The sequence below is a fragment of the Salvelinus namaycush genome, chromosome 5 (genome assembly GCF_016432855.1).
Source record: "Salvelinus namaycush isolate Seneca chromosome 5, SaNama_1.0, whole genome shotgun sequence".
NCBI classification, from domain to species: Eukaryota; Metazoa; Chordata; class Actinopteri; order Salmoniformes; family Salmonidae; genus Salvelinus; species Salvelinus namaycush.
The window spans coordinates 10,443,464-10,467,411 of NC_052311.1; the positions used below are offsets into that span (position 1 = coordinate 10,443,464).

Below are 23,948 nucleotides of genomic sequence, written 5' to 3' on the forward strand. Positions count from 1 at the left end.
GGGCCTCCCACTCCTCTTTCTACTCTGGTTAGAGCCAGTTTGTGCTGTTCTGTGAAGGGAATAGTACACAGCGTTGTACGAGACCTTCAGTTTCTTGGCAATTTCTCGCATGGAATATCCTTCATTTCTCAGAACAAGAATAGACTGACGAGTTTCCGAAGAAAGGTCTTTGTTTCTGGTAATTTTGAACCTGTAATCGAACCCACAAATGCTGATGCTCCAGATACTCAACTAGTCTAAATAAGGCCAGTTTTATTGCTTCTTTAAATCAGAACAACAGTTTTCAGCTGTGCTAACATAATTGCAAAAGGGTTTTCTAATGCCTTTTAAAATGTTAAACTGTGATTAGCTAACACAACATGCCATTGGAACACGCCTATGTAGATATTCCATTTTTTTTTTTTTTAGCTGTTTCCAGCTACAATAGTCATTTACAATATTAAAAATGTCTACACTGTATTTCTGATCAATTTTATGTTATTTTAATGGACAAAAAATTAGCTTCTCTTTCAAAAACAAGGACATTTCTAAGTGACCCCAAACTTTTGAACGGTAGTGTACATTTTACATTTTAGACATTTAGCAGATGCTCTTTTGCAGAGCGACTTACAGGAGCAATTGTGGGTTAAGTGCCTTGCTCTAGGGCACATTGACAGATTTTTCACCTAGTCAGCTCAGGATTCAAAACAGCGATGGTTACTGGCCCAAATCTCTTCACCGCTAGGCTACTTGTCGCCCTACTACTATGCTACTGTACCCCTCCACCCTGAAATCCACCTCCTCAAACCAAAAAACTACAGTCCACACTTCCTTACGATGTCACTTCCTTTATGCCGGTAAGTCCTCTCTCCTCTTTCGTCCTTTTTTCCACATCTTCATGTTCTCCGTTATAAGTGTTCTTATAAGCACTGCCAGCGACAATTAGCTGTTGGTTAAATAACACCATTAATACTGTATAGCTGGAACAATTATTACCGCTTTACTGTGCAATGAAATAGGAAGGAGGGAGGATTTGGGGGTCCAGTTCTCAGGCGTTTGGAGGGGGTGAGCCCTCTGGTTCAGAGGACAGAGTTACGGGGGGTGCATGATATTTTTTTAGGGGGTTCTCCTCTCAACTCTGCTGGCCCGGGCCAGTGCGTCCAGAGGCCCTGCCATTGACATCGTGCTGGCTGATGGAAGGAGAGGACTGGGTCTTCCGGAGGTAGCCCTCGCGCCCCCCTCGGCCCTCCCCGATCCCGCTCATCACGCTAGCCTCTATCTTCTCCAGGTCGTCTGTCTCTGCCCTCATCTTGGCCTGGAGCAGGTTGATATACGTCTCGTACCGACTCTTCTGCAATGGAGAGAGTGATGTGAGTATAAATATGCATATATCACACATATGGCTAATTTAACACACAGCTATTACACAATGCTCACTCTACAGAGAGAAAGAGGATTCATGACAAATGATGGGGAAAAACACAGAGAAAGGGGATATAGGACATTGATCTCGTGATTCTGTCACAACTATAACACAACAACAGGACATCTACTTCAGATTTACCCAGACCTATGCACATAGAAACAGTTACACAGAGCGAGAGAAAGAGAGATACATAGAAAGAAAGAGAGATGCAACCTTTCTCCCTTAAGATAAACTACACATATTATGCAAAGGGATGTAGGCCAAAAGACCTGTAGCCTCTCTCCTTCTCACCTCATATATGAGGTAGTGCTCTTTGATTCGATACTCCTCCCACTCTCTGCTCTTGGGAGAAGGCGAGGGCGGGCTCTTCCTGTGCTCCTCCACCTCCACACTCATCTGCTTCAGCTTCCCCTCGTGGGACTGCAGCTGATCCTCCTGCACCAATCACAGCAACCCATCAAACAGCAGGCACCAGTAACAACCAATCACATAACACAATCAATTTAGGGTGCACCATGCTATATTTGTGGCTGTGTGTGTAGCGAATGTGTGTGAGAGAATGTGTGTGTGTTTGCGTGAGTGTACCTGGTTTAGCCGGGTAGAGGAGGAGGGCAGTAGAGGTCTACAGAACGTCTTCATGGAGCCAATGGCAGCAGGGAAGGCCGGGGCGGAGAACAGAGCTGCTACCAGGTTAATACGGAATATCCACGACATCATCTCCTCTTCACTCCTACAAAGAAAGACAGGACACAGACAGACAGACAGAGACAGACAGACAGACAGACAGACAGACAGACAGACAGACAGACAGACAGACAGACAGACAGACAGACAGACAGACAGACAGACAGACAGACAGAGAGAGAGAGAGAGAGAGAGAGAGAGAGAAATAAAAAAATATACATTTGTATGTGTCTGTATGTGTTCAGATGGTAGAGCATGGCGCTTACAGTGCCAGGATAACGTGCTCGATTCCTGAGACCATCCGTACGTAAAATATATGCATGGACAAAGCGTCTGCTAAATAGCATACATTATTATGAGAGAGAGTATGCCACAAGTTGCAACAAAATATCTAAAGGCTAATAATATTTGGCTAATAATAACACCACATTTCTGTACATCATGAAAGTCGGTTATCATTGTGTGACAAAATAACCGAATGTGCATTAGGGGACATATAGCTGGTTCCCATGAACAGGCCTCCCCTACAGGCCAGAGAAGCAGAGGACCTACGGTGCCTGCAGTAGGAACACTCTCCAGTCAGAGAGAGAGAACAGGTCTACCCTACAGGCCAGAGTAGCAGAGGACCTACGGTGCCTGCAGTAGGAACACTCTCCAGTCAGAGAGAGAGAACAGGTCTACCCTACAGGCCAGAGAAGCAGAGGACCTACGGTGCCTGCAGTAGGAACACTCTCCAGTCAGAGAGAGAGAACAGGTCTACCCTACAGGCCAGAGAAGCAGAGGACCTACGGTGCCTGCAGTAGGAACACTCTCCAGTCAGAGAGAGAGAACAGGTCTACCCTACAGGCCAGAGTAGCAGAGGACCTACGGTGCCTGCAGTAGGAACACTCTCCAGTCAGAGAGAGAGAACAGGTCTACCCTACAGGCCAGAGAAGCAGAGGACCTACGGTGCCTGCAGTAGGAACACTCTCCAGTCAGAGAGAGAGAACAGGTCTACCCTACAGGCCAGAGAAGCAGAGGACCTACGGTGCCTGCAGTAGGAACACTCTCCAGTCAGAGAGAGAGAACAGGTCTACCCTACAGGCCAGAGAAGCAGAGGACCTACGGTGCCTGCAGTAGGAACACTCTCCAGTCAGAGAGAGAGAACAGGTCTACCCTACAGGCCAGAGAAGCAGAGGACCTACGGTGCCTGCAGTAGGAACACTCTCCAGTCAGAGAGAGAGAACAGGTCTACCCTACAGGCCAGAGTAGCAGAGGACCTACGGTGCCTGCAGTAGGAACACTCTCCAGTCAGAGAGAGAGAACAGGTCTACCCTACAGGCCAGAGTAGCAGAGGACCTACGGTGCCTGCAGTAGGAACACTCTCCAGTCAGAGAGAGAGAACAGGTCTACCCTACAGGCCAGAGAAGCAGAGGACCTACGGTGCCTGCAGTAGGAACACTCTCCAGTCAGAGAGAGAGAACAGGTCTACCCTACAGGCCAGAGAAGCAGAGGACCTACGGTGCCTGCAGTAGGAACACTCTCCAGTCAGAGAGAGAGAACAGGTCTACCCTACAGGCCAGAGAAGCAGAGGACCTACGGTGCCTGCAGTAGGAACACTCTCCAGTCAGAGAGAGAGAACAGGTCTACCCTACAGGCCAGAGAAGCAGAGGACCTACGGTGCCTGCAGTAGGAACACTCTCCAGTCAGAGAGAGAGAACAGGTCTACCCTACAGGCCAGAGTAGCAGAGGACCTACGGTGCCTGCAGTAGGAACACTCTCCAGTCAGAGGTCTTTAGTTTGAGGACGTTGGGTCTCTTGCTGTAGTCTGTAGCGCGGGTGGCTAACGCATGGTGGATACGCACAGCGTTCTTCAGGTCCCCCTCACACAGCTCTGCATCAGCCTTGTACTCATCCTGTCAACAGGGGGAGACACACACATATAACGTCGTCAGAGAGCTCCTACTACTGTGTTTGTGTGTGTGTGTGGGAGAGAGAGAGTGACACACACGCAGCTGAGCTACCACTGCTGCATTCTACTGCAGTGGTAGAAGTCTGTTTCTATGGTAACAGAGAGGTATCTGGTACCTTCTGTAGATAAAGGATCATCCCCTTTAGAACCGCATAGAACTTCTTCCAGCCTCGTCGTCCTCGTGGGGCTAGAGAGAGAGAGAGAGAGAGTGAGAGAGTGAGAGAGTGAGAGAGTGAGAGAGTGAGAGAGAGAGAGAGAGAGAGAGTGAGAGTGAGAGAGAGAGAGAGAGGGAGTGAGACAACTGTTATTTCTAAACTTGTTTAAATCCCAATAACTGACGACTCATGCGTTAAGAAATTCCCTTCCAACCTAGCCTAAGCCAATCTATGTGTGTGTGTGTGTGTGAGTTTGTACTCACTGCGTTTGCCGTCCATGTCTGCGTGGCTCTTGCGGGACAGGACACCATGTTTATAGGTGACAGCGTTGGGTAGGATGGGGATGGCGATGAAAGGGTTATTGCCATCCGTTACCCTGGCAACCCCCCTCTTCCCCCCTCCCTCATACTGCTCCTCCACCAGCTCCGATAGACTCTTCCTGAACTCCTCTTCCTCACTGCAATACACCAGACATCAGAAATAACATAGGACACGCACGCACGCACGCACGCACACACCTGAGAAGGGATACTCACATTGCCCATTCAAGTTTCTCGTTCTTTATTGAATTATACAGCACCTAAACAGGAAGTAAAGAAATCAAAATGGTGAGAGAAAAAAGTCACATCTCATTGAACTGGATCAACTTCTGAGTAATGCCAACATTGGAATCTGACCAAATATTACATTAGTAAGACAAAGCAATAGTAAGGAGCCTAGTTGAAGTGTTGTCATCAATATTGTCCTAGCATTGATTACTGTACCTTTAATAGGTCTTTAGGGAAGTCCTTGCCATCGTTTAGGCCATCCAGATTACTGATGAACTGCTGGCAAGACATCTTCTTCCCAATGTTCTGGACAAGACACAGAATGAAACAGAATTAGGCTGAATCCTAAATCACTCCCTTCCTTTTCCCACAACACTCAGCCCTCCATTTGTGCATTCTTGCTCACCTCCGCCTTATGCATAAATATCCCAAAGCTTAGGGAGTGAAAATTATTGAGGGTGTAGGGGCTAATTCCAATAACCACTTCGGCCAAGCCAGCCGAAGTGGGCTTCAGAGCGAAGTGCTATCCCGACAAGCACCACAATATGTTTGGAGTTTGCACAATTTAATCCAAAATAATGATATGTTTGGACTAAGCATAATTTAATCCAAAATAATGATATGTTTGGAGTTTGCACAATTTAATCCAAAATAATGATATGTTTGGACTAAGCATAATTTAATCCAAAATAATGATATGTTTGGAGTTTGCACAATTTAATACAAAATAATGATATGTTTGGACTAAGCACAATTTAATACAAAATAATGGAGAGGCAGGTCCATGTGTAAACCACATGCATTTGTTTATATCTGATTTCAAGAAATGACACACGTAACTTATGAAATAGCCTATAACACAAATTAAATGTTTAACTGTTACTGAGGTTTATAACTTGTAAAACAACAGTTGATGGGTTTATTGATCCCCTCGCCACTCTCTGGAAGTCACCCTAGGGGTTTCGTCAGCAACACATGACAACCGATGGCCCTCCAAGTGGGTCGGAAGGGGCGAGGGGGTGATTTGAGATTCACAGCCTTACTACCTACCGGTAAATGTAAATATTGACAAACTTTTCAGGTGGATCTTAACAAGGCTAGGAGAAACACTACTGTAAATGCAAATCGATGTGAATATGTTATGCAGTACTATGAATAATTCCCCTGATTGACCACTAGGTGTCAGTGGTGTGCAGGTAGAGCATTAGCTATTCTCTTCATGCATTATGCGGTTGATTGGTTACATTATGACCACAGATATACTGTACATGGAGAGACACAGAAGAGGTTAGTGCTAAAAGCCACTTACCACCTAAGGAGCAGGACAGCCAGAGGTTACACAGAGGTCACACAGAGGTCAGACAGAACGCAGGAGAATAAAGGGAATGAGAGGAGAGGAGAAGAAACGAAGGAGGTTGAGAGACTGTTAGATGCATGACAGGATCTGTTAGTAGACATATAAGAACAGAGAGTTAAATTGTGAGAGCGTGTGTTAAAGTAACACTGGATAAGAGTTAGTATATAGTGCTGTGGTATTTAGTAGTAGGAGACAGAAAGACGGGACAAAAAGAGGGCAGAAAGTGGGTCAGAGGAGAACAGAGATGGAGATTGAGAGATAGAGCTGGAGGGTAACAGAGAGATAGTGAGATAGAGAGATAGAAGAGAGACAAAGAGAGAGAGATACAGACAGACAGAGAGGGAAGCTATTGTTGCTGTAGCACATCACTTCTAAACAGGTGTTGCCTGCCTTAAGGGGGGCTTTATTTTTAAAGACAGCCGAGCAAAATACATAAATACAATGAGCCGACGCTACAGTAGGTTTCTCTACGTCAATTGTGTTGGTGCGTGAGTCATGTTAGACAGGGTTTTGACTCTACTCTTCAGGGATCTGCTGTATGTCAAATAGGATTTATGAGTATTTCTGGGGGCTCCTGCCTGTACATTGATTTCCATCTATCTTCACAGATTGTAGGTTTGATAACAGAGCTGTACATACGTGTCCATGTAGATCAGTGTTGAGCAGCATTAGGGCGCAGGTTAACGTATGGGCTCCGTCTGTTGGAAGAAGAAGAGAACATGTTTTTAAATGTTATCTAAATGTCATGGATGACTCAAATGGCATATTTTAACAGTAGGCTAAAAAATAATCTCAACAATACTTGGCAAAGTCTCAACAATACTCGGCAGAATACTTCAAAATATGCTATGCAAAATGTTGATAAGTAATGTAATGTATTTTATTCAAGCCAACAAAGCTGTCATCCTCCTCCTCATCATCATCAGTGTTCCCCACCTAGGGTTGTTGTGGTGTCAGTAATACCACCACACCGGCAGTCAGGAGTCATGACCGCAGTCAGATTCCACGTGACTGCCTCCCGAGTGGCGCAGCAGTCTAAGGCACTGCATCGCAGTGCTAGAGGCATCACTACAGACAAGGGTTCGATCCCAGGCCGGCTGCGACCGGGAGACCAATGAGGCGGCGCACAATTGGCCCAGCGCTGTCCGGGTTAGGGGAGGGTTTGGCAGGCCGGGATGTCCTTGTCCCATCGCGCTCTAGCGACTCCTTGTGGCGTGCCGGGCACATGCACGCTGACTTCTGTCGCCAGCTGTATGGTGTTTCCTTCGACACATTGGTGCGGCTGGCTTCCGGGTTAAGCGAGCAGTGTGTCAAGAAGCAGTGCTGCTTGGCAGGGTCGTGTTTCGGAGGATACATGTCCCTCGACCTTCGCCTCTCCCGAGTCCATAGGGGAGTTGCAGCGATGGGACGAGACTGTAACTACTAATTGGATATCACAAAAAAGGGGTACAAAAATGTAAATAATAATAATCCACGTGACCGTTGGGTCACGGTAATCTCCTTTTATGCACTCTGGACATGCGTTGGTAGTACCCAACTCGCTAACAACCTTTACGTCGCTAATGGCCTGGTACTCAGCACTCTATTGTCCTTCCAACCACTCTGACATCAATGCAAACGCAAATAAAAATCACATCAAACACTTATCATCATGCTTTTAAAAATCTCACCTCACTGTGTTGATCAATTTGAAGAAGGAAGTTCAACAACAGGTTGAAACTGAGTGGAAAACATGGTCGTTGTGGATGTTGTTTCAAAGCCAAACACAACGAAATGGGCAGCACTTTGTAAGATGAGGATTAGTTAAAAACACTCATACGCATACCGTGCATTCAGAAAGTATTCAGAGCCCTTCCCCTTTTCCACATTTTGTTACGTTACAGCCTTATTCTAAAATGGATGTAAAAAATATAATCTCATAAATCTACATACAATATCCCACAATGACAAAGCAAAAACAGGTTGCTTAAATTTTTTGAATTTTTGTAAATTTATAAAAAAACAAAAAACAAAATACCTTATTTACATAAGTTTTCAGACCCCTTGATATGACACTCAAATTTGAGGTCAGCTGCATCCTGTTTCCATTAATCATCCTTGAGATGTTTTTACAACTTGATTGGAGTCCACCTGTGGTAAATTCAATTGATTGGAGATGATTTGGAAAGGCACAAACCTGTCTACATGAGGTCCTATAGTTGACAGTGTATGTCAGAGCAAAAATCAAGCCATGAGGTCTAAGGAATTGTCAGAGACAGGATTGTGTCAAGGCACAGATCTGGGGAAGGGTACCAAAAAATGTCTGCAGCATTGAAGGCCCAAGAACACAGTGGCCGCCTGGGCAAACTAAGCAATCGGGGGAGAAGGGCCTTGGTCAGGGAGGTGACCAAGAACTCGATGGTCACAATGTCATAGCTCCAGAGTTTCTCTGTTGAGATGGGAGAACCTTCCAGAAGGACTACCATCTCTGCAGCACTCCACCAATCAGGTCTTTATGGTAGAGTGGCCAGACAGAAGCCACTCCTCAGTAAAAGGCACCTAAAGGACTCTGACCATGAGAAACAAGATTCTCTGGTCTGATGACACTAAAATGGAGTTCTTTGGCCTGAATGCCAGGCGTCACACCTGGAGGAAACCTGGCACCATCCCTACAGTGAAGCATGTTGGTGGCAGCATCATGCTGTGGGGATGTTTTTCAGTGGCAGGGACTGGGAGACTTGTCAGGATTGAGGGAAAGATGAACGGAGCAAAGTACAGAGAGATCCTTGATGAAAACCTGCTCCAGACCGCTCAGGACCTCAGACTGGGGTGAAGGTTCACAACAACCCAAAGCACACAGCCAAGACAACACAGTAGGGGCTTCGGGACAAGTCTCTGAATGGCCCAGCCAGAGCCCGGACTTCAACCCAATCAGACCTGAAAATAGCTGTGCAGCGATGCTCCCCATCCAACTTGAGAGGATCTGCAGAGAAGAATGGAAGAAACTCCCCAAATACAGGTGTGCCAAGCTTGTAGTGTCATACCCAAGAAGACTCAAGGCTGTAATCACTGCCAAAGGTGCTTCAACAAAGTACTGAGTAAAGGGTCTGAATACTTATGTAAATGAGATATTTCATTTTTCTTTTTACATTTGCAAAAATGACTAAAAACCAGTTTTTGCTTCGTCATTATGGGGTATTGTGTGTAGATTTATGAGGAAAAAATATAATTGAATCAATTTTAGAATAAGGCTGTAATATAACAAAATGTGGACAATGTCAAGGGGTCTGAATACTTTCCGAATGCACTGTATTAGAGCTTATGAATACGCATAGACCTATATATGAGCCCAAGCCTGGAAAAAACGCTGAATTTAAATAATGATTGTGCCGTTATACAATACATAGCTTAATAGCCTACCTACCAGATACTACGCATGATAGAAAAACATTTAAAAAAAACATAGATTTAAGATGTCTTTGATACATAATTGGTCTAGCCTATACTCCAAAATGTGGTAGGCTATGTATTGTATTAAGGCACAATCATTATTTAAATTCAGCGTTTTTTCCAGGCTTGGGCTCATATATAGGTCTATGCGTATTCATAAGCTCTAATACAGTGCATTCGGAAAGTATTCAGACCCCTTGACACTGTCCACATTTTGTTACATTACAGCCTTATTCTAAAATGGATGAAATTGCCAAGGGGTCTGAATACTTCCGAATGCACTGTATACATTTATATTCCTGACTCTGACATTGCTTGTTCTAATATTTCTTAATTCCTTTCTTTTTATTTTGGGGATTTGCCTGTATTGATTTAAAAAAAAATACGCATAACTGCACTGTTGGAGCTAGAAACACAAGCATTTCACTTCACCCGGGATAACATCTGCTAAATATGTGTATGCGACCAATAACATTTGATTTGATGAGTGAAATATGATCACTTGAAGAGAGAACGTGTGCAGCCTGAGGCAAGGAACAGAGCGTAGGCTTTTTTTGAGACTTTCTCAAATCATCAATAGCCTGTAGTTGCCTCATGCAGCCCATATGTTTTGATTTCTGAGGTTTGTATCAGTCACAACTAAGGTTGCCAAATAACTCAATCTAGCGTATAGGACCTGTTTCAAATGATCACTTTTACGCTCCACATAGCCACTTCATATGCGCACTCGCTCCGGAATGTGAAAAATATCCTTTCTATTTTGTTCAGTTAAGTTCAATTATATTCTTCTTACTATAAAATAATGGCACCGGACTTATAAGCATATCTTATCTGCTAAATGAACAAGCCTACAGCATGGAGCATAGCCAGATAACATACAGTATCTAGCCAGCTAAATGAACAAGCCTACAGCCTATAGCATGGAGCATAGCCAGATAACATACAGTATCTAGCCAGCTAAATGAACAAGCCTACAGCCTATAGCATGGAGCATAGCCAGATAACATACAGTATCTAGCCAGCTAAATGAACAAGCCTACAGCCTATAGCATGGAGCATAGCCAGATAACATACAGTAGGCCAACTCATATTCTGTTCTACTGAAACACATCTTCATATCATAATGCTTCTTTAGGCCTGCCTAAAATAAATGATGGATTTATTGTGATGGTGCATCAGCGGCTTGTATGAGTGGAGGCCAGCTGGAGATGCTCAACGTGTTTATGTTAATTAACGGTCAATTACCCTGAGATCGGCAGTAATTTGCAAGACAATAACCGGCTGACAAAATGTCATGACCGCCACAGCCCTATCCCCACCCTACCCACCACCCTAATTATAATCATCACCGTCATCTTCTTCATCATCATCATCATCATCCCGTTTAGATCTGCTCTTGCCTTCGGGGGCGAGGGCTGTGGGGTTGCAGACACAGAACCTCTTAGAGAAGTGGACCAGGATCCTCTCTCTCTCCTGGGTCTCACCCATCAGAGGAAAGGCTTTCAGGAAGTTCCTGAGAATTAGGTCAAAAACCAACGAGTGAGCAGGCAGTATTGTTTTCAGGCTAGAATACAGAGTGTATCTGTCCGCACAGTGATATAGGCTACAGGCTACAACCTTCTTTTACAAGCTTCCTCACTTTTGTTCGGAAATCGTCAATGGCATCTTAAGACTAAGGCTACAGTAGATTAGTACAGTACATTGCACATTCATTCAGTGCAAACTCAGTGTAACTGTGGTTCACCACTCCCAATACAAACATGTTCATTTACTTTAAATATCTGCATGCTGTGTTTAATACATGCATTCAAGACAGTCCCAAATCATGGCATACTGTATACCAAGAGGTGACAGTTGACTGTATTGCAAAATAGAGACACACTACAGCTCAATACTCAGAGAAATCAGTGTTAGGCTAATATGTTGTAAGCAGTGCTGTGAGAATAGTGCTGACTGGTCTTACCTCAGGGCCTTGTCCAACGACAGGCCAGAGAAGTCAAAGAAGCTGAGGTACTCTGACGCCACCAGCTGGCTGAAGTCGTTACTGCAGGATGGACAGAGGGAAATGAAAATGGGGGAGGGGAGAAAGAGGGGGAAAGAGAAGGGGGGGATAGGGAACGAGAGAGAGAAAGAGATGTGACATTTAAGATGATACAAAATACATATTAATACAATATAAACACTGTGAGACATATGCATGTGTATCAATGTGGAACTGAATGACAGTGTGTGTGTGTGTTTGGTCGTGTGTGTGTGTGTGTGTGTGTGTGTGTGTGTGTGTGTGTGTGTGTGTGTGTGTGTGTGTGTGTGTGTGTGTGTGTGTGGTTGGTCTTGTGTTTGTGTTTGTGCCTGAAACCCACTTCTTGCCCAGGTGGCGTGCCACGTCGCAGCGTCTGAAGCCCTCCAGGTAGAACAGACGCTTGGCCAGGCGTTTGGCGGCGTCGCAGTCGGCACGGCAACCGTTGGCCAGGGTTTCCGTGCTGCCTCTCTCCAGCTGCTCCAGACCGCCCAGCTCCGACTCTGAGTCCGACAGCACGTCCGTGAGGAGGTTGGCATCACTGAAGAGGACACACACGACAGCCTTATTGAGCGTATAGTATGGCACCTACCTGCCCCACAGAACAGTGCCCTAGTGTGAGCAACCTTCATATGAGTCTTCTACATAACCCTAGCATGATCACTGACTGGCAGTCATGATGATGAAAACCTAGAATGGGAGGATATTTGGGAGCTATAAACTCCAATTTCAAGAACCTTTTCACTAGACAAGCATAAACAGATAGATACGATAATAAATAAGAATGTGTGATATTCTATCAACATAAGATTGCTTTCTCTCATATAACCCTGATTCAATAATACAAAATCCTCTGAAGACACATAAAGATAGCTTATCTGAAACATAGCCATTCCTACATAGCTCTATCACTCTAACCAAAACACATAAAACCTCCTGAACAATCACTACTGAAATAGTACGAAATACAAACGTCACAGGCCTCAGACCAGACCATGTGTCCCTATCATTTTATGTGTCTCTTTGACATAGTCAACTTTCTCTCTATAGGTGATTAACATTTTTCTGCAGAATCTGATTAGAGCAATTGCATTACTTCCTAAATGCAATACGCTGTGGCACGGTAATGTGTTGGTTGCCGTGGTCACGACGGAACGGAACCCGGTGTCCTGACAGGAGAGACGACGGGCGCAATTACCACCCCTCTCAAGTTGATGTCTCCTACATCACAATTACCCACAATCCTCACTGCAGCCAACAGCGTGCCGAGAACACAACACAAGCCTCTCACAAGGATGGAACCCCAAACTAGAATAGGTACTCATACCTCCCTCTGTACAAGGAAGATCTACTATTATTTACCTCCCTCTGTACAAGGAAGATCTACTATTATTTACCTCCCTCTGTACAAGGAAGATCTACTATTATTTACCTCCCTCTGTACAAGGAAGACCTACTATTATTTACCTCCCTCTGTACAAGGAAGATCTACTATTATTTATCTATCCTGAGACAAACAAGGAACCATTAACAGAATAACTGCCCTCCTTACATTCTATTCATCATTATTTTTTAAATAATTTATCAGACTCTCTTATCAAGAGCAACTTACATTAGCAATTAGGGTGAAGTGCCTTGCTCATGGGCACATTGACAGATTTGTCCAACTAGTCGGCTTGGAGATTCGAACCAGCGACCTTTTGGTTACTTGTCCAACGCGCTTAACTGCTAGGCTACCTGCCATATATGCAGGCACAATTACAGCCCCTCTCAGTTTGGTGTCTTTACATCACAATTACCCACAACCCTCACTTCAGACAGCGTGCCGTCAGCAAAAGCCAGAGTGCCACAAGGATAGAACTATGCCCAAACCTGCCTCCAGTAACACATTGTCTTTCTCTATATCTAACAGATGCAGTCCCTAGCCTTCTCCCTACATTACACCATGCCTAAGTCTTACCACATGTATTTTCACGAAAGACATGGTACGTCCTGAATAATGAACAACATGACAGGCCGTGGGTCACAGCAATCCAGGGGTCCCCAGTTTGCTAAGCCCCCCCCCAACACACACACACACACACACACACACACACACACACACACACACACACACACACACACACACACACAGTCCCAAATGGCACCCTATTCCCTATATAATGCACTACTTTTGAACAGGGCCAGAAACTAGTGCTCTATGTAGGGAATAGGGTGCCATTTGGGATGCACACCTGACTCACAGCCACTCAATGTGGATTCTGCTACTTTATCTTGAGCAAAGTGAAATGCACATGGACCTTCCATTGTAACTCTGCAAATGCCTTTGAGTAGATGTTGAGTAGATTTTCCCTTAAGTCCTGAATAGTCAGCCAATGTTTAATAGTGAAACTGTATGTGCCTGTGTGTGTTCCCAAGCCCTGGCGCTGGGTATAGTTAGAGCATGAGGCTGCATGCCTGTGACTCACATGGTAATCTCTCTCTCCCAGTTGTGTTGGGTGCCATCCACCCCTGGGCCAGCAAGGGAGTGTTGGGTAAAGGGCATGAGGGGTGTGTGTGTGTGTGGATGTGTGTGTGTGGATAGGTGTGTAAGTGGGGGTCACACTCTATTGCCAAAATATTGCAATTTTGGAATTACGCATCCAGTATGAGTTAATGTGACTAAAGTCCAAAACACCTAGTATGTGAGTAAATGGGTGTGTGTGTGTTATTTATGAGTAGGGTGTGTGTGTGTGTGTGTGTGTGTGTGTGTGTGTGCGTGCGTACGTGTGCGTGCGTACGTGTGCGTGCGTACGTGTGTGTGTTTCATAACTGTGATAGGTCATCTCCTGAGGCTTCACTGGCATCCTCTGTGCAAGGATGTCTTGAGGGACTAACACCAAGGACTCTGGATCATGCATAACCTACTGCCCCCTCAGTCTCATTCTGTTATTCAAAACACAAACACTTCTAAAATAACAATATTCACTGATGCTGCACGACAGTATACAGCAGTGACAATAACTGACAAAGGCATAGGAATTATAGTCACGGTAAAAAAATATAATAAAAGTTAACCAAGTAACTTGTTAGTTCCTAGGGGCATGTTGAACAACTTTGTTGTCAGTCTCCAATGAGAGTGAGCAACATGTGGCAAGATCAACAGAGATAGTTCAAATGTATTGATCAGCATTACAAAACCGTTTAAACTGGCCAAAGTTCAAACCATACAGAAAAATGAGCTATTGTCAAAATTATTTAAACTATACTTAAAGTAGCATAATTTTTCATAGTGTATTCATACTGAATAGTCGCAAATCAATGTTCAGTTGATTTATAACCGCTGTGTCAAACCGGAACGGCTCAATATACTAATTGAAAATACAGCACACACTCTCGCACAATCTCATTCATACTGAAAAAAACTTCAGAATAATTTTACTGTGAGGGGAACCAGAGGAAAAGACTCACAGGAGATCGAGAAGAAAGTCGAAATGAACGTCATATTCCTCTTTCCACATTTTCTCTCCCGCATTCGAGGATTGGAATCAGTGTCAAGGAACGCGCGACATCATCCAGAAGTGGTCTGTAAAATCCGGCATTCGATCGTTTGCGGTATTTACCCAAAGAGGCTTAAGCAATCAGATTTCGTCAGTCTTTTCCTAAACAAACCGTACTCGAAGCCCCGCATGATTATTACCAGGCTTAAGAGCACAGAATGATCTAACTACAGTGTGTGTAGCCTACTGCCTTTCCCCATAATGTGAATGGATGTGAGATTTTTTTTCAATAAGGTTCTTGGAGGTCTCCCTCAAAAGGATGTGAGAGGCGGAGCGACAGAATCTACTGAATTATGTTCCTACATCTTGTTAGTATACACTCCCTTTGATGATCATGCAGGTCTGTACATAGCCCATTAGGCTACTCCCTCACTGGTCTTTTCCCATAGGTTATGTTGTGATAAAAAGAAAAGCCTGTTTTCTTTTGACCTAAGGCTACATGTTGTTGTGTTACAGCCTGAATTTAAAATTGATTACATTGAGACTGTGTCACTGCCTACACGCAATACCCCATAATGTGAACGTGTAGTTATGTTTTTAGAAATGATTACATATTAATATAAAATTAAAAGCTGAAATCTCTTGAGTCAACCCCTTTGTTGTGGCAAGCCTAGAAAAGTTCAGGAGTAAAACTGTGCTTAACAAGTCACATAATAAGTTGCATAGACTCACTCTGGGTGCAATAATAGTGTTTAACATGATTTTTGAGGGACTGCCTCATCTCTGCACCCCACACATGCAATTATCTGTAAGGTCCCTTAGTCGAGCAGTGAATTTCAAACACAGATTCAACCACAAAGACCAGGGAGGTTTTCCAGCCTCTCAACGAAGGGTACCTATTGGTAGATGGGTAAAAAAAGTTATTAATTACACTTTGGATGGTGTATCAATACACCCAGTCACTACAAAGACACAGGCGTCCTTCCTAACTCAGTTGTCGGAAAGGAAGGAAACCGCTCAGGGATTTCACCATGAGGCAGTTACAGAGTTTAATGGCTGTGATAGAAGAAAACTGAGGATGGATCAACAACATTGTAGTTACTCCACAATACTAACCTAATTGACAGAGTGAAAATAAGGAAGCCTGTACAGAATACAAATATTCCAAAACATGCATCTTGTTTGCAATAAGGCACTAAAGTAAAACTGCTAAAAATGTGGCAAAGAAATTAACTTTATGTCCTGAATACAAAGCGTTATGTTTGGGGCAAAGAGTACCACTCTTCATATTTTCAAACATGGTGGTGGCTGCATCATGTTATGGGTATGCTTGTCATCGTCAAGGACTAGAGTTTTTTTTGAATAAAAAGAAACAGGATAGATCTAAGCACAGGGAAAATCCTAGAGGAAACCTGGTTCAGTCTGCTTTCCAACAGACACTGGGAGACTAATTCACCTTTCAGCAGGACAATAACCTAAAACACAAGGCCAAATATATACTGGAGTTGCTTACCAAGATGGCAGTGAATGTTCCTGAGTGGCCTAGTTACAGTTTTGACTAAATTGGCTTGAACATCTATGGCAAGACAATGTCCGTCTAGCAATAATCAACAACCAACTTGACAGAGCTTGAAGAATTGTAAAAATAATAATGTGCAAATATTTTACAATCCAGGTGTACAAAGGAACAGGATGTTGTCATTACCATGGTGATGCAATTCACTGACAAGGATTCTAGTGAAGCCCTTGGAGACTTACCCAGAAAGACTCATAGCTGTAATCACTGCCAAAGGTGATTCTAACATGTATTGACTCAGAGGTGTGAATACTTATGTAAATTATATATTTCTGTATTTCAATTTAAATACATTAGCAAACATTTCTAAAAACAAGTTTTCACCTTGTTGTGTGAGAAAAATCTATTTAGTATATCTATCTATCTATCTATCTATCTATCTATCTATCTATCTATCTATCTATCTATCTATCTATCTATCTATCTATCTATCTATTATTAGTCAGATTCAAAGGATGTGTCATATTCAAAGGTCGGTCCAGTTCTATTGTACAGCTATGGTGTTTTCCTTCTATTTGGCCCTATTGTTGTGTTTTGCGATGCCAACCATCTCTGACTCACCCTCCAAAAGCAGAAGAAGACGTGGACTGGTGGCATTGTGATAGGTATAGATAACTGGCCCAGACACACACACACACACACACACACACACACACACACACACACACACACACACACACACACACACACACACACACACACACACACACACACAGTGGCAGATATTAATCACCATCTGACTCATCAATACATGCTCCCTCTGTTTTTAAACCCTTCTGATCTTGAGGAATCATGGAGACAAAAAGAAAGGGAGAAGACGAGAGAAGAAGAGAGGGGGATAGAGGGTAGGAACCTCGGACCATTATCTAGACTAGACCATATCGACAGCCATTATCTAGACTAGACCATATAGACAGCCATTATCTAGACTAGACCATATAGACAGCCATTGAAAGCTCTTAGAACATAGAGTCTCCGACATACATGGTGTGACGGGACCACTATAGGCCCTGATCACTAAGCTAGATGGAAATAGGATGTTGTCATCACCATTGTGATGCAATTTACTGACAAGGATTCTAGTGAAGAAATTGTTTATATAAGGCAAACGGGTCACACAGAGATTCAATCCCCCAGCGCCATCTGACCTCTCAAATGGCCACCACATTCTAACATCAACTGACATCAGCATCCCCTTTCTAGCAGGCATCATACACCCGTGAACCCAAACAAGTCTGGGTTGAACATTTATGACATATTTATGCGCTCTCACTCCAAATGTAAATTATGCTCCTGCAACGTCTTCAGAAGAACACCGTAGGAACAGTAACAATTGGATACAATAGTCTTCCATGGGAGCCTACATCCGTTCTCTCCTACTTGAGGACCAATGACGTAGGTCTGGAGAAAGAGATACATTCTAAATGTCCTCTCAGTCAATTGCAGTCAAAGTACATATGATATGTCAAAAAATACAAAGTACGTATGATATGTCAAAAAATACAAAGTACGTATGATATGTCAAAAATACAAAGTACGTATGATATGTCAAAAAATACAAAGTACGTATGATATGTCAAAAAATACAAAGGCAGCTAAAAATAGACGGTGATGGAAATAAATCTGGCGAATCACAGCAGTGTGTGTGTGTGTTTGTAACTGTGTGTGTGTGTGTCTGTGTGAGTGTGTGTCTTTTTGTGTGTGTGTGTGTGTGTGTGTCTGTGACATATTGCTGCTGGAACATGAGTGGATTATCTGCAGGGAATTTCAGCAGCAGAGCGAAAAAACTCTCCCAAGGGATTTATTACTTCAGAGTGACACCCACAACGACAGGGCCTGTCTGTCTAGCATGTATGTATGTATGTATGTATGTATGTATGTATGTATGTATGTATGTATGTATGTATGTATGTATGTATGTATGTGTGTATGTGTGTGTGTGTGTGTGTGTGTGTGTGTGTGTGTGTGTACGAGTTATTGTGTGTAGGTCAGTGTTTGTGTGTGTTTGCTTCCTTGCATCAGTCTGTGTGTCTGTGCAGCACATATAACATGGCCAGCACATATAACATGGCCAGCACATATAACATGGTCAGCACATATCATGGCCAGCACATATAACATGGCCAGCACATATAACATGACCAGCACACATAACATGGTCAGCACATATAACATGGCCAGCACATATAACATGACCAGCACACATAACATGGTCAGCACACATAACATGGCCAGCACATATAACATGGCCAGCACATATAACATGACCAGCACACATAACATGGTCAGCACATATAACATGGCCAGCACATATAACATGGCCAGCACATATAACATGACCAGCACACATAACATGGTCAGCACATATAACATGGCCAGCACATATAACATGACCAGCACACATAACATGGTCAGCACATATAACACGAAGCAGAACAATCAGTTCCTCTGATATAGAGACTGATGCTGGTTATTTTATCTTGTCTGGTTACAGCCTCAGATCTCTGTATCCTCCTTATCCTGCTCACAGGGGAGAGGGTCCCAGGCTGTCCCAAATGGTACCCTATTCCCTTTATAGTGCACTACTTTTGACTAGGGACCATAGGCTCTGGTCAAAAGTAGTGCACTATGAAAGGAATAGGGTACCATTTGGGACGTAACCCCAGTCTCGCAGCATGATCACTGGGTACCATACCATCTCCATCACCAGCCTAGCATCTCTGTCTGACAGAAACATCATCCAGCCAGCAATGATCTGGATACCTACTGTAAAGCTACTCATAAACAGATCTATCTACACTGAACAAAAATATAAATGCAACATGCAACAATTTCTAAGATTTTACTGAGTTGATATGAGGAAATCAGTCAATTGAAATATAATTCATTAGGCCCTAGTCTATGGATTTCACATGACTGGTAATACAGATATGCATCTGTTGGTCAAAGTTACTTTAAAAACAGTAGGGGTGTGGATCAGAAATCTAGTCAGTATCTGGTGTGACCACCATTTGTCTCATGCAGCGCAACACATCTCCTTCTCATAGAGTTGATCAGGCTGTTCATTGTGGCCTGTGGAATGTTGTCCCACTCCTCTTCAATGGCTGTGCGAAGTTGCTGGATATTGGCAGGAACTGGAACACGCTGTTGTACACATAAATCCAGAGCATCCCAAACATGCTCAATGGGTGACATGTCTGGTGAGTATGCAGTCCATGGAAGAACTGGGACATTTTCAGCTTCCAGGAATTGTGTACAGATCCTTGCGACATGGGGCCATGCATTATCATGCTGAAACATGAGGTGATGGTGGCTGATGAATGGCACGACAATGGGCCTCAGGATACCGTCATGGTATCTCTGTGCTTTCAAATTGCCATCGATAAAATTCAATTGTGTATGTTGTCCGTAGCTTATGCCTGCCCATAATATTACCCCACCGCCACAATGGGGCACCCTGTTCACTACGTGGACATCAGCAAACCACTCACCCACATAATGCCATACATGCTGTCTGCCTGGTACAGTTGAAACCGGGATTCATCCGTGAAGAGCACACTTCTCCTGTGTGCCAGTGGCCATGGAAGGTGAGCATTTGCCCACTTTAGTCGGGTACGACCACGGTGAGGACGAGGAGCACGCAGATGATCTTCCCTGAGACCGTTTCTGACAGTTTGTGCAGAATAATGGTTGTGCAAACCCTCAGTTTCATCAGCTGTCTGGGTGGCTGGTCTCAGACCATCCCGCAGGTGAAGAAGCCGAATGTTGAGGTCCTGGGCTGGTGTGATTAAAATGGGTCTGCGGTTGTGAGGCCGGTTGGATGTGCTGCCAAATTCTTTAAAACGACTTTGGAGGCAGCTTATGGTAGAGAAATGAACAGTCAATTATCTGGCAACAGCTCTGGTGGACATTCCTGCATTCAGCATGCAAATTGCAAGCTCCCTCAAAACTTAAGACATCTGTGGTATTGTGTTGTGTGACAAAACTGCACATTTTAGAGTGGCCTTTTATTGTCCCCAGCACAAAGTGCTCCTGTGTAATGATCATGCTGTTTAATCAGCTTCTTGATATGCCACACCTGTCAGGTGGATGGATTATCTTGGCAAAGGAGAAATGCTCACTAACAGGGATGTAAACAAATTTGTTCACAAAATTTGAGAGAAAAAAGATTTTTGTCCATATGGAAAATTTCTGCGGTCTTTTATTTCAGCTCATGAAACATGGGACCAACACTTCACATTTTGGGCTTATATTTTTGTTCAGTGTACGTAGCACCAGCTGGCTTTCTAAGCTGTAATACTAGAACTACATGTGTGTCCTCCTGTTCAGATTGAGAGTGGTTGGGGATTTCAGCCATAGAGCTATATGGATTATAGCTAAATTCCAACTGTACTGGCCCACTGCTGTAGAGAAAGAACCAGTTTGATGCTCTCATAGAGAGCGACTGATACAGTGAACTGACTGAGTGGCTTACTGACTGACTGACTGACTGACTGAGTGGCTTACTGACTGACTGACTGAGTGGCTTACTGACTGACTGACTGACTGAGTGGCTTACTGACTGACTGACTGAGTGGCTTACTGACTGACTGACTGACTGCCTGAGTGGCTTACTGACTGACTGACTGACTGACTGAGTGGCTTACTGACTGACTGACTGACTGACTGACTGACTGACTGACTGACTGACTGAGTGGCTTACTGACTGACTGACTGACTGAGTGGCTTACTGACTGACTGAGTGGCTTACTGACTGACTGCCTGAGTGGCTAACTAACTGACGGACAGACTGACTGGCTTACTAACTAACTGACTGACTGACTAACTGACTGGCTTCCTAACTGACTGACTGGTTGGTTGAGTGCTTTTCTCCTCTTCTTTTCTGCAGTTGCTGTTTGCTGCTGAGATAAAGACTAGTTACCCACAATATACTCTGTAATGATGTTAGCATTGGGGCTACCAGCTGGTTTTGGGAGAGTTGTGGAACAGATAGGGGGGAAAGAAGGGCAGAAGTTAAGGATAAAAGGAGGAGTAGAGAAAATTAGGGAGAGAGGGAAAGGGAGGGGAGAAGTGAGATGGAGAGAAGGAGGGGACAAGAGAGGGAAGGAACATGGGAAGGAAAAAGAGAGAGAGGGAGGGATTGGTAGCACTGCAGACTAAAGGTCTGACTGTAAAAGAGAACAGACATTGTGCATAATACTCTGTTTCACAGAATGATGTAAACAAAAAGCTAATTCCTGCTACTCGACACATCCTCAGTGAGAGCTGCACGAGAACAGAAAGAGACTCCAAATATGATCACTTTTTCATACATTACACTCAAATTTAACTCCCCTACACAAATATCCACTCCAGATTGGTAAACTGTAGAAGTCAAAGTGTTCTCCCCTCTCTCTCCCTCTAACACACAGACTGGGAATCCCTCCCTCTAACACACAGACTGGGAATCCCTCCCTCTAACACACAGACTGGGAATCCCCCCCTCTAACACACAGACTGGGAATCTCTCCCTCTAACACACAGACTGGGAATTTCTCCCTCAAACTCACAGACTGGGAATCACCCCTCTAACACACAGACTGGGAATCCCTCCCTCTAACACACAGACTGGGAATCCCCCCCTCTAACACACAGACTGGGAATCTCTCCTTCTAACACACAGACTGGGAATCTCTCCCTCTAACACACAGACTGTGAATCTCTCCCTCTAACACACAGACTGGGAATCTCTCCCTCTAACACACAGACTGGGAATCTCTCCCTCTAACACACAGACTGGGAATCTCTCCCTCTAACACACAGACTGGGAATCTCTCCCTCTAACACACAGACCGGGAATCTTTCCCTCTAACACACAGACTGGGAATCTCTCCCTCTAACACACAGACTGGGAATCCCTCCCTCTAACACACAGACTGGGAATCTTTCCCTCTAACACACAGACTGGGAATCTCTCCCTCTAACACACAGACTGGGAATCCCTCCCTCTAACACACAGACTGGGAATCCCCCCCTCTAACACACAGACTGGGAATCCCCCCCTCTAACACACAGACTGGGAATCCCTCCCTCTAACACACAGACTGGGAATCCCCCCCTCTAACACACAGACTGGGAATCTCTCCCTCTAACACACAGACTGGGAATTTCTCCCTCAAACTCACAGACTGGGAATCACCCCTCTAACACACAGACTGGGAATCCCTCCCTCTAACACACAGACTGGGAATCCCCCCCTCTAACACACAGACTGGGAATCTCTCCTTCTAACACACAGACTGGGAATCTCTCCCTCTAACACACAGACTGTGAATCTCTCCCTCTAACACACAGACTGGGAATCTCTCCCTCTAACACACAGACTGGGAATCTCTCCCTCTAACACACAGACTGGGAATCCCTCCCTCTAACACACAGACTGGGAATCCCTCCCTCTAACACACAGACTGGGAATCTCTTCCTCTAACTCACAGACTTGGAATCTCTCCCTCTAACACACAGACTGGGAATCTCTCCCTCTAACACACAGACTGGGAATCTCTTCCTCTAACACACAGTCTGGGAATCCCTCCCTCTAACACACATACTGGGGCTTGCTCTGCACCCACTGGGCAGAGGAAGGCCAAAGACGATGATGTCACCGCCAAAACAATGCCTCATTCAGCTAGGGGCGGGCGGGCAGGAAGCAGGCTCTCGCTTAAACGACAACATCTGCAGAAACAGAGAGAGAGTGCGAGACAGAGAGAGAGAGAGAGAGAGACACACAGAAAGATAGAGAGGGAGGGAGAGAGAGAGAGAGAGACAGAAAGATAGAGAGAGAGAGAGAGAGAGAGAGAGAGAGAGAGAGAGAGAGACAGAGAGATGCTCTCTATGAGAACTATGGCTCATAATACACTGAGCATGTATGATTTTTTCTCTCCCACCATTCTGGAATCCATCCTGGAATTCAGAATGATCTCTAATGCAATCAGTTCTAGAATTCACCACAACAGCAGCCTTTAGAATTCTGTCTGTCAGACTTTCTAGAAAGAGGCACTTAGCTCCATGATATCCTGCACTGATTCAGAAGTGGAACACCAAGTGATCAGCAGAACAGTTAGACAGTATCCCAGCAGACTGCAGTGATCTCTGGCAATCTGACACTATTTGAAACATTAGACCCAGAGCCTGTGGTCCTGTGGGGATAGTAGAATGGCTCCTGACCTATGTCCAGGTCTCATGTTCCCATGTGTTTCACATTACCACGCTACACTAGTGGCTGAGTGGAGCTAGAGGACATGAGAGAACATAGCTATGTGATAATGGACCTAGTTGACAAATTGAAAGGTTTTTGACATGAACTCAGAC

General features: G+C 44.3%; 1 protein-coding gene across 2 annotated transcripts; it reads right to left on the reverse strand.

The window, feature by feature from the left end:
* Positions 1-1,098: 1,098 nt before the first annotated feature.
* On the reverse strand, positions 1,099-15,299 carry LOC120047961 (PH and SEC7 domain-containing protein 2-like). 2 transcript variants are annotated; one of them, XM_038993595.1, is made up of 13 exons: positions 14,997-15,299; positions 11,890-12,087; positions 11,493-11,573; positions 10,930-11,042; positions 6,740-6,798; positions 4,960-5,049; positions 4,732-4,775; positions 4,459-4,652; positions 4,157-4,227; positions 3,827-3,984; positions 1,991-2,135; positions 1,697-1,840; positions 1,099-1,330 (listed from the first exon to the last, which is right to left on the reverse strand). In XM_038993595.1, exons 1-13 carry the CDS (start codon positions 15,044-15,046, stop codon positions 1,112-1,114), a joined length of 1,566 nt encoding a protein of 521 aa, XP_038849523.1. In that variant the 5' UTR covers positions 15,047-15,299; the 3' UTR covers positions 1,099-1,111. The 2 variants fall into 2 exon arrangements, with proteins under 2 accessions (XP_038849523.1, XP_038849522.1); XM_038993594.1 differs by having other exon boundaries at positions 10,879-11,042.
* Between the last annotated feature and the right edge of the window lie 8,649 nt (positions 15,300-23,948).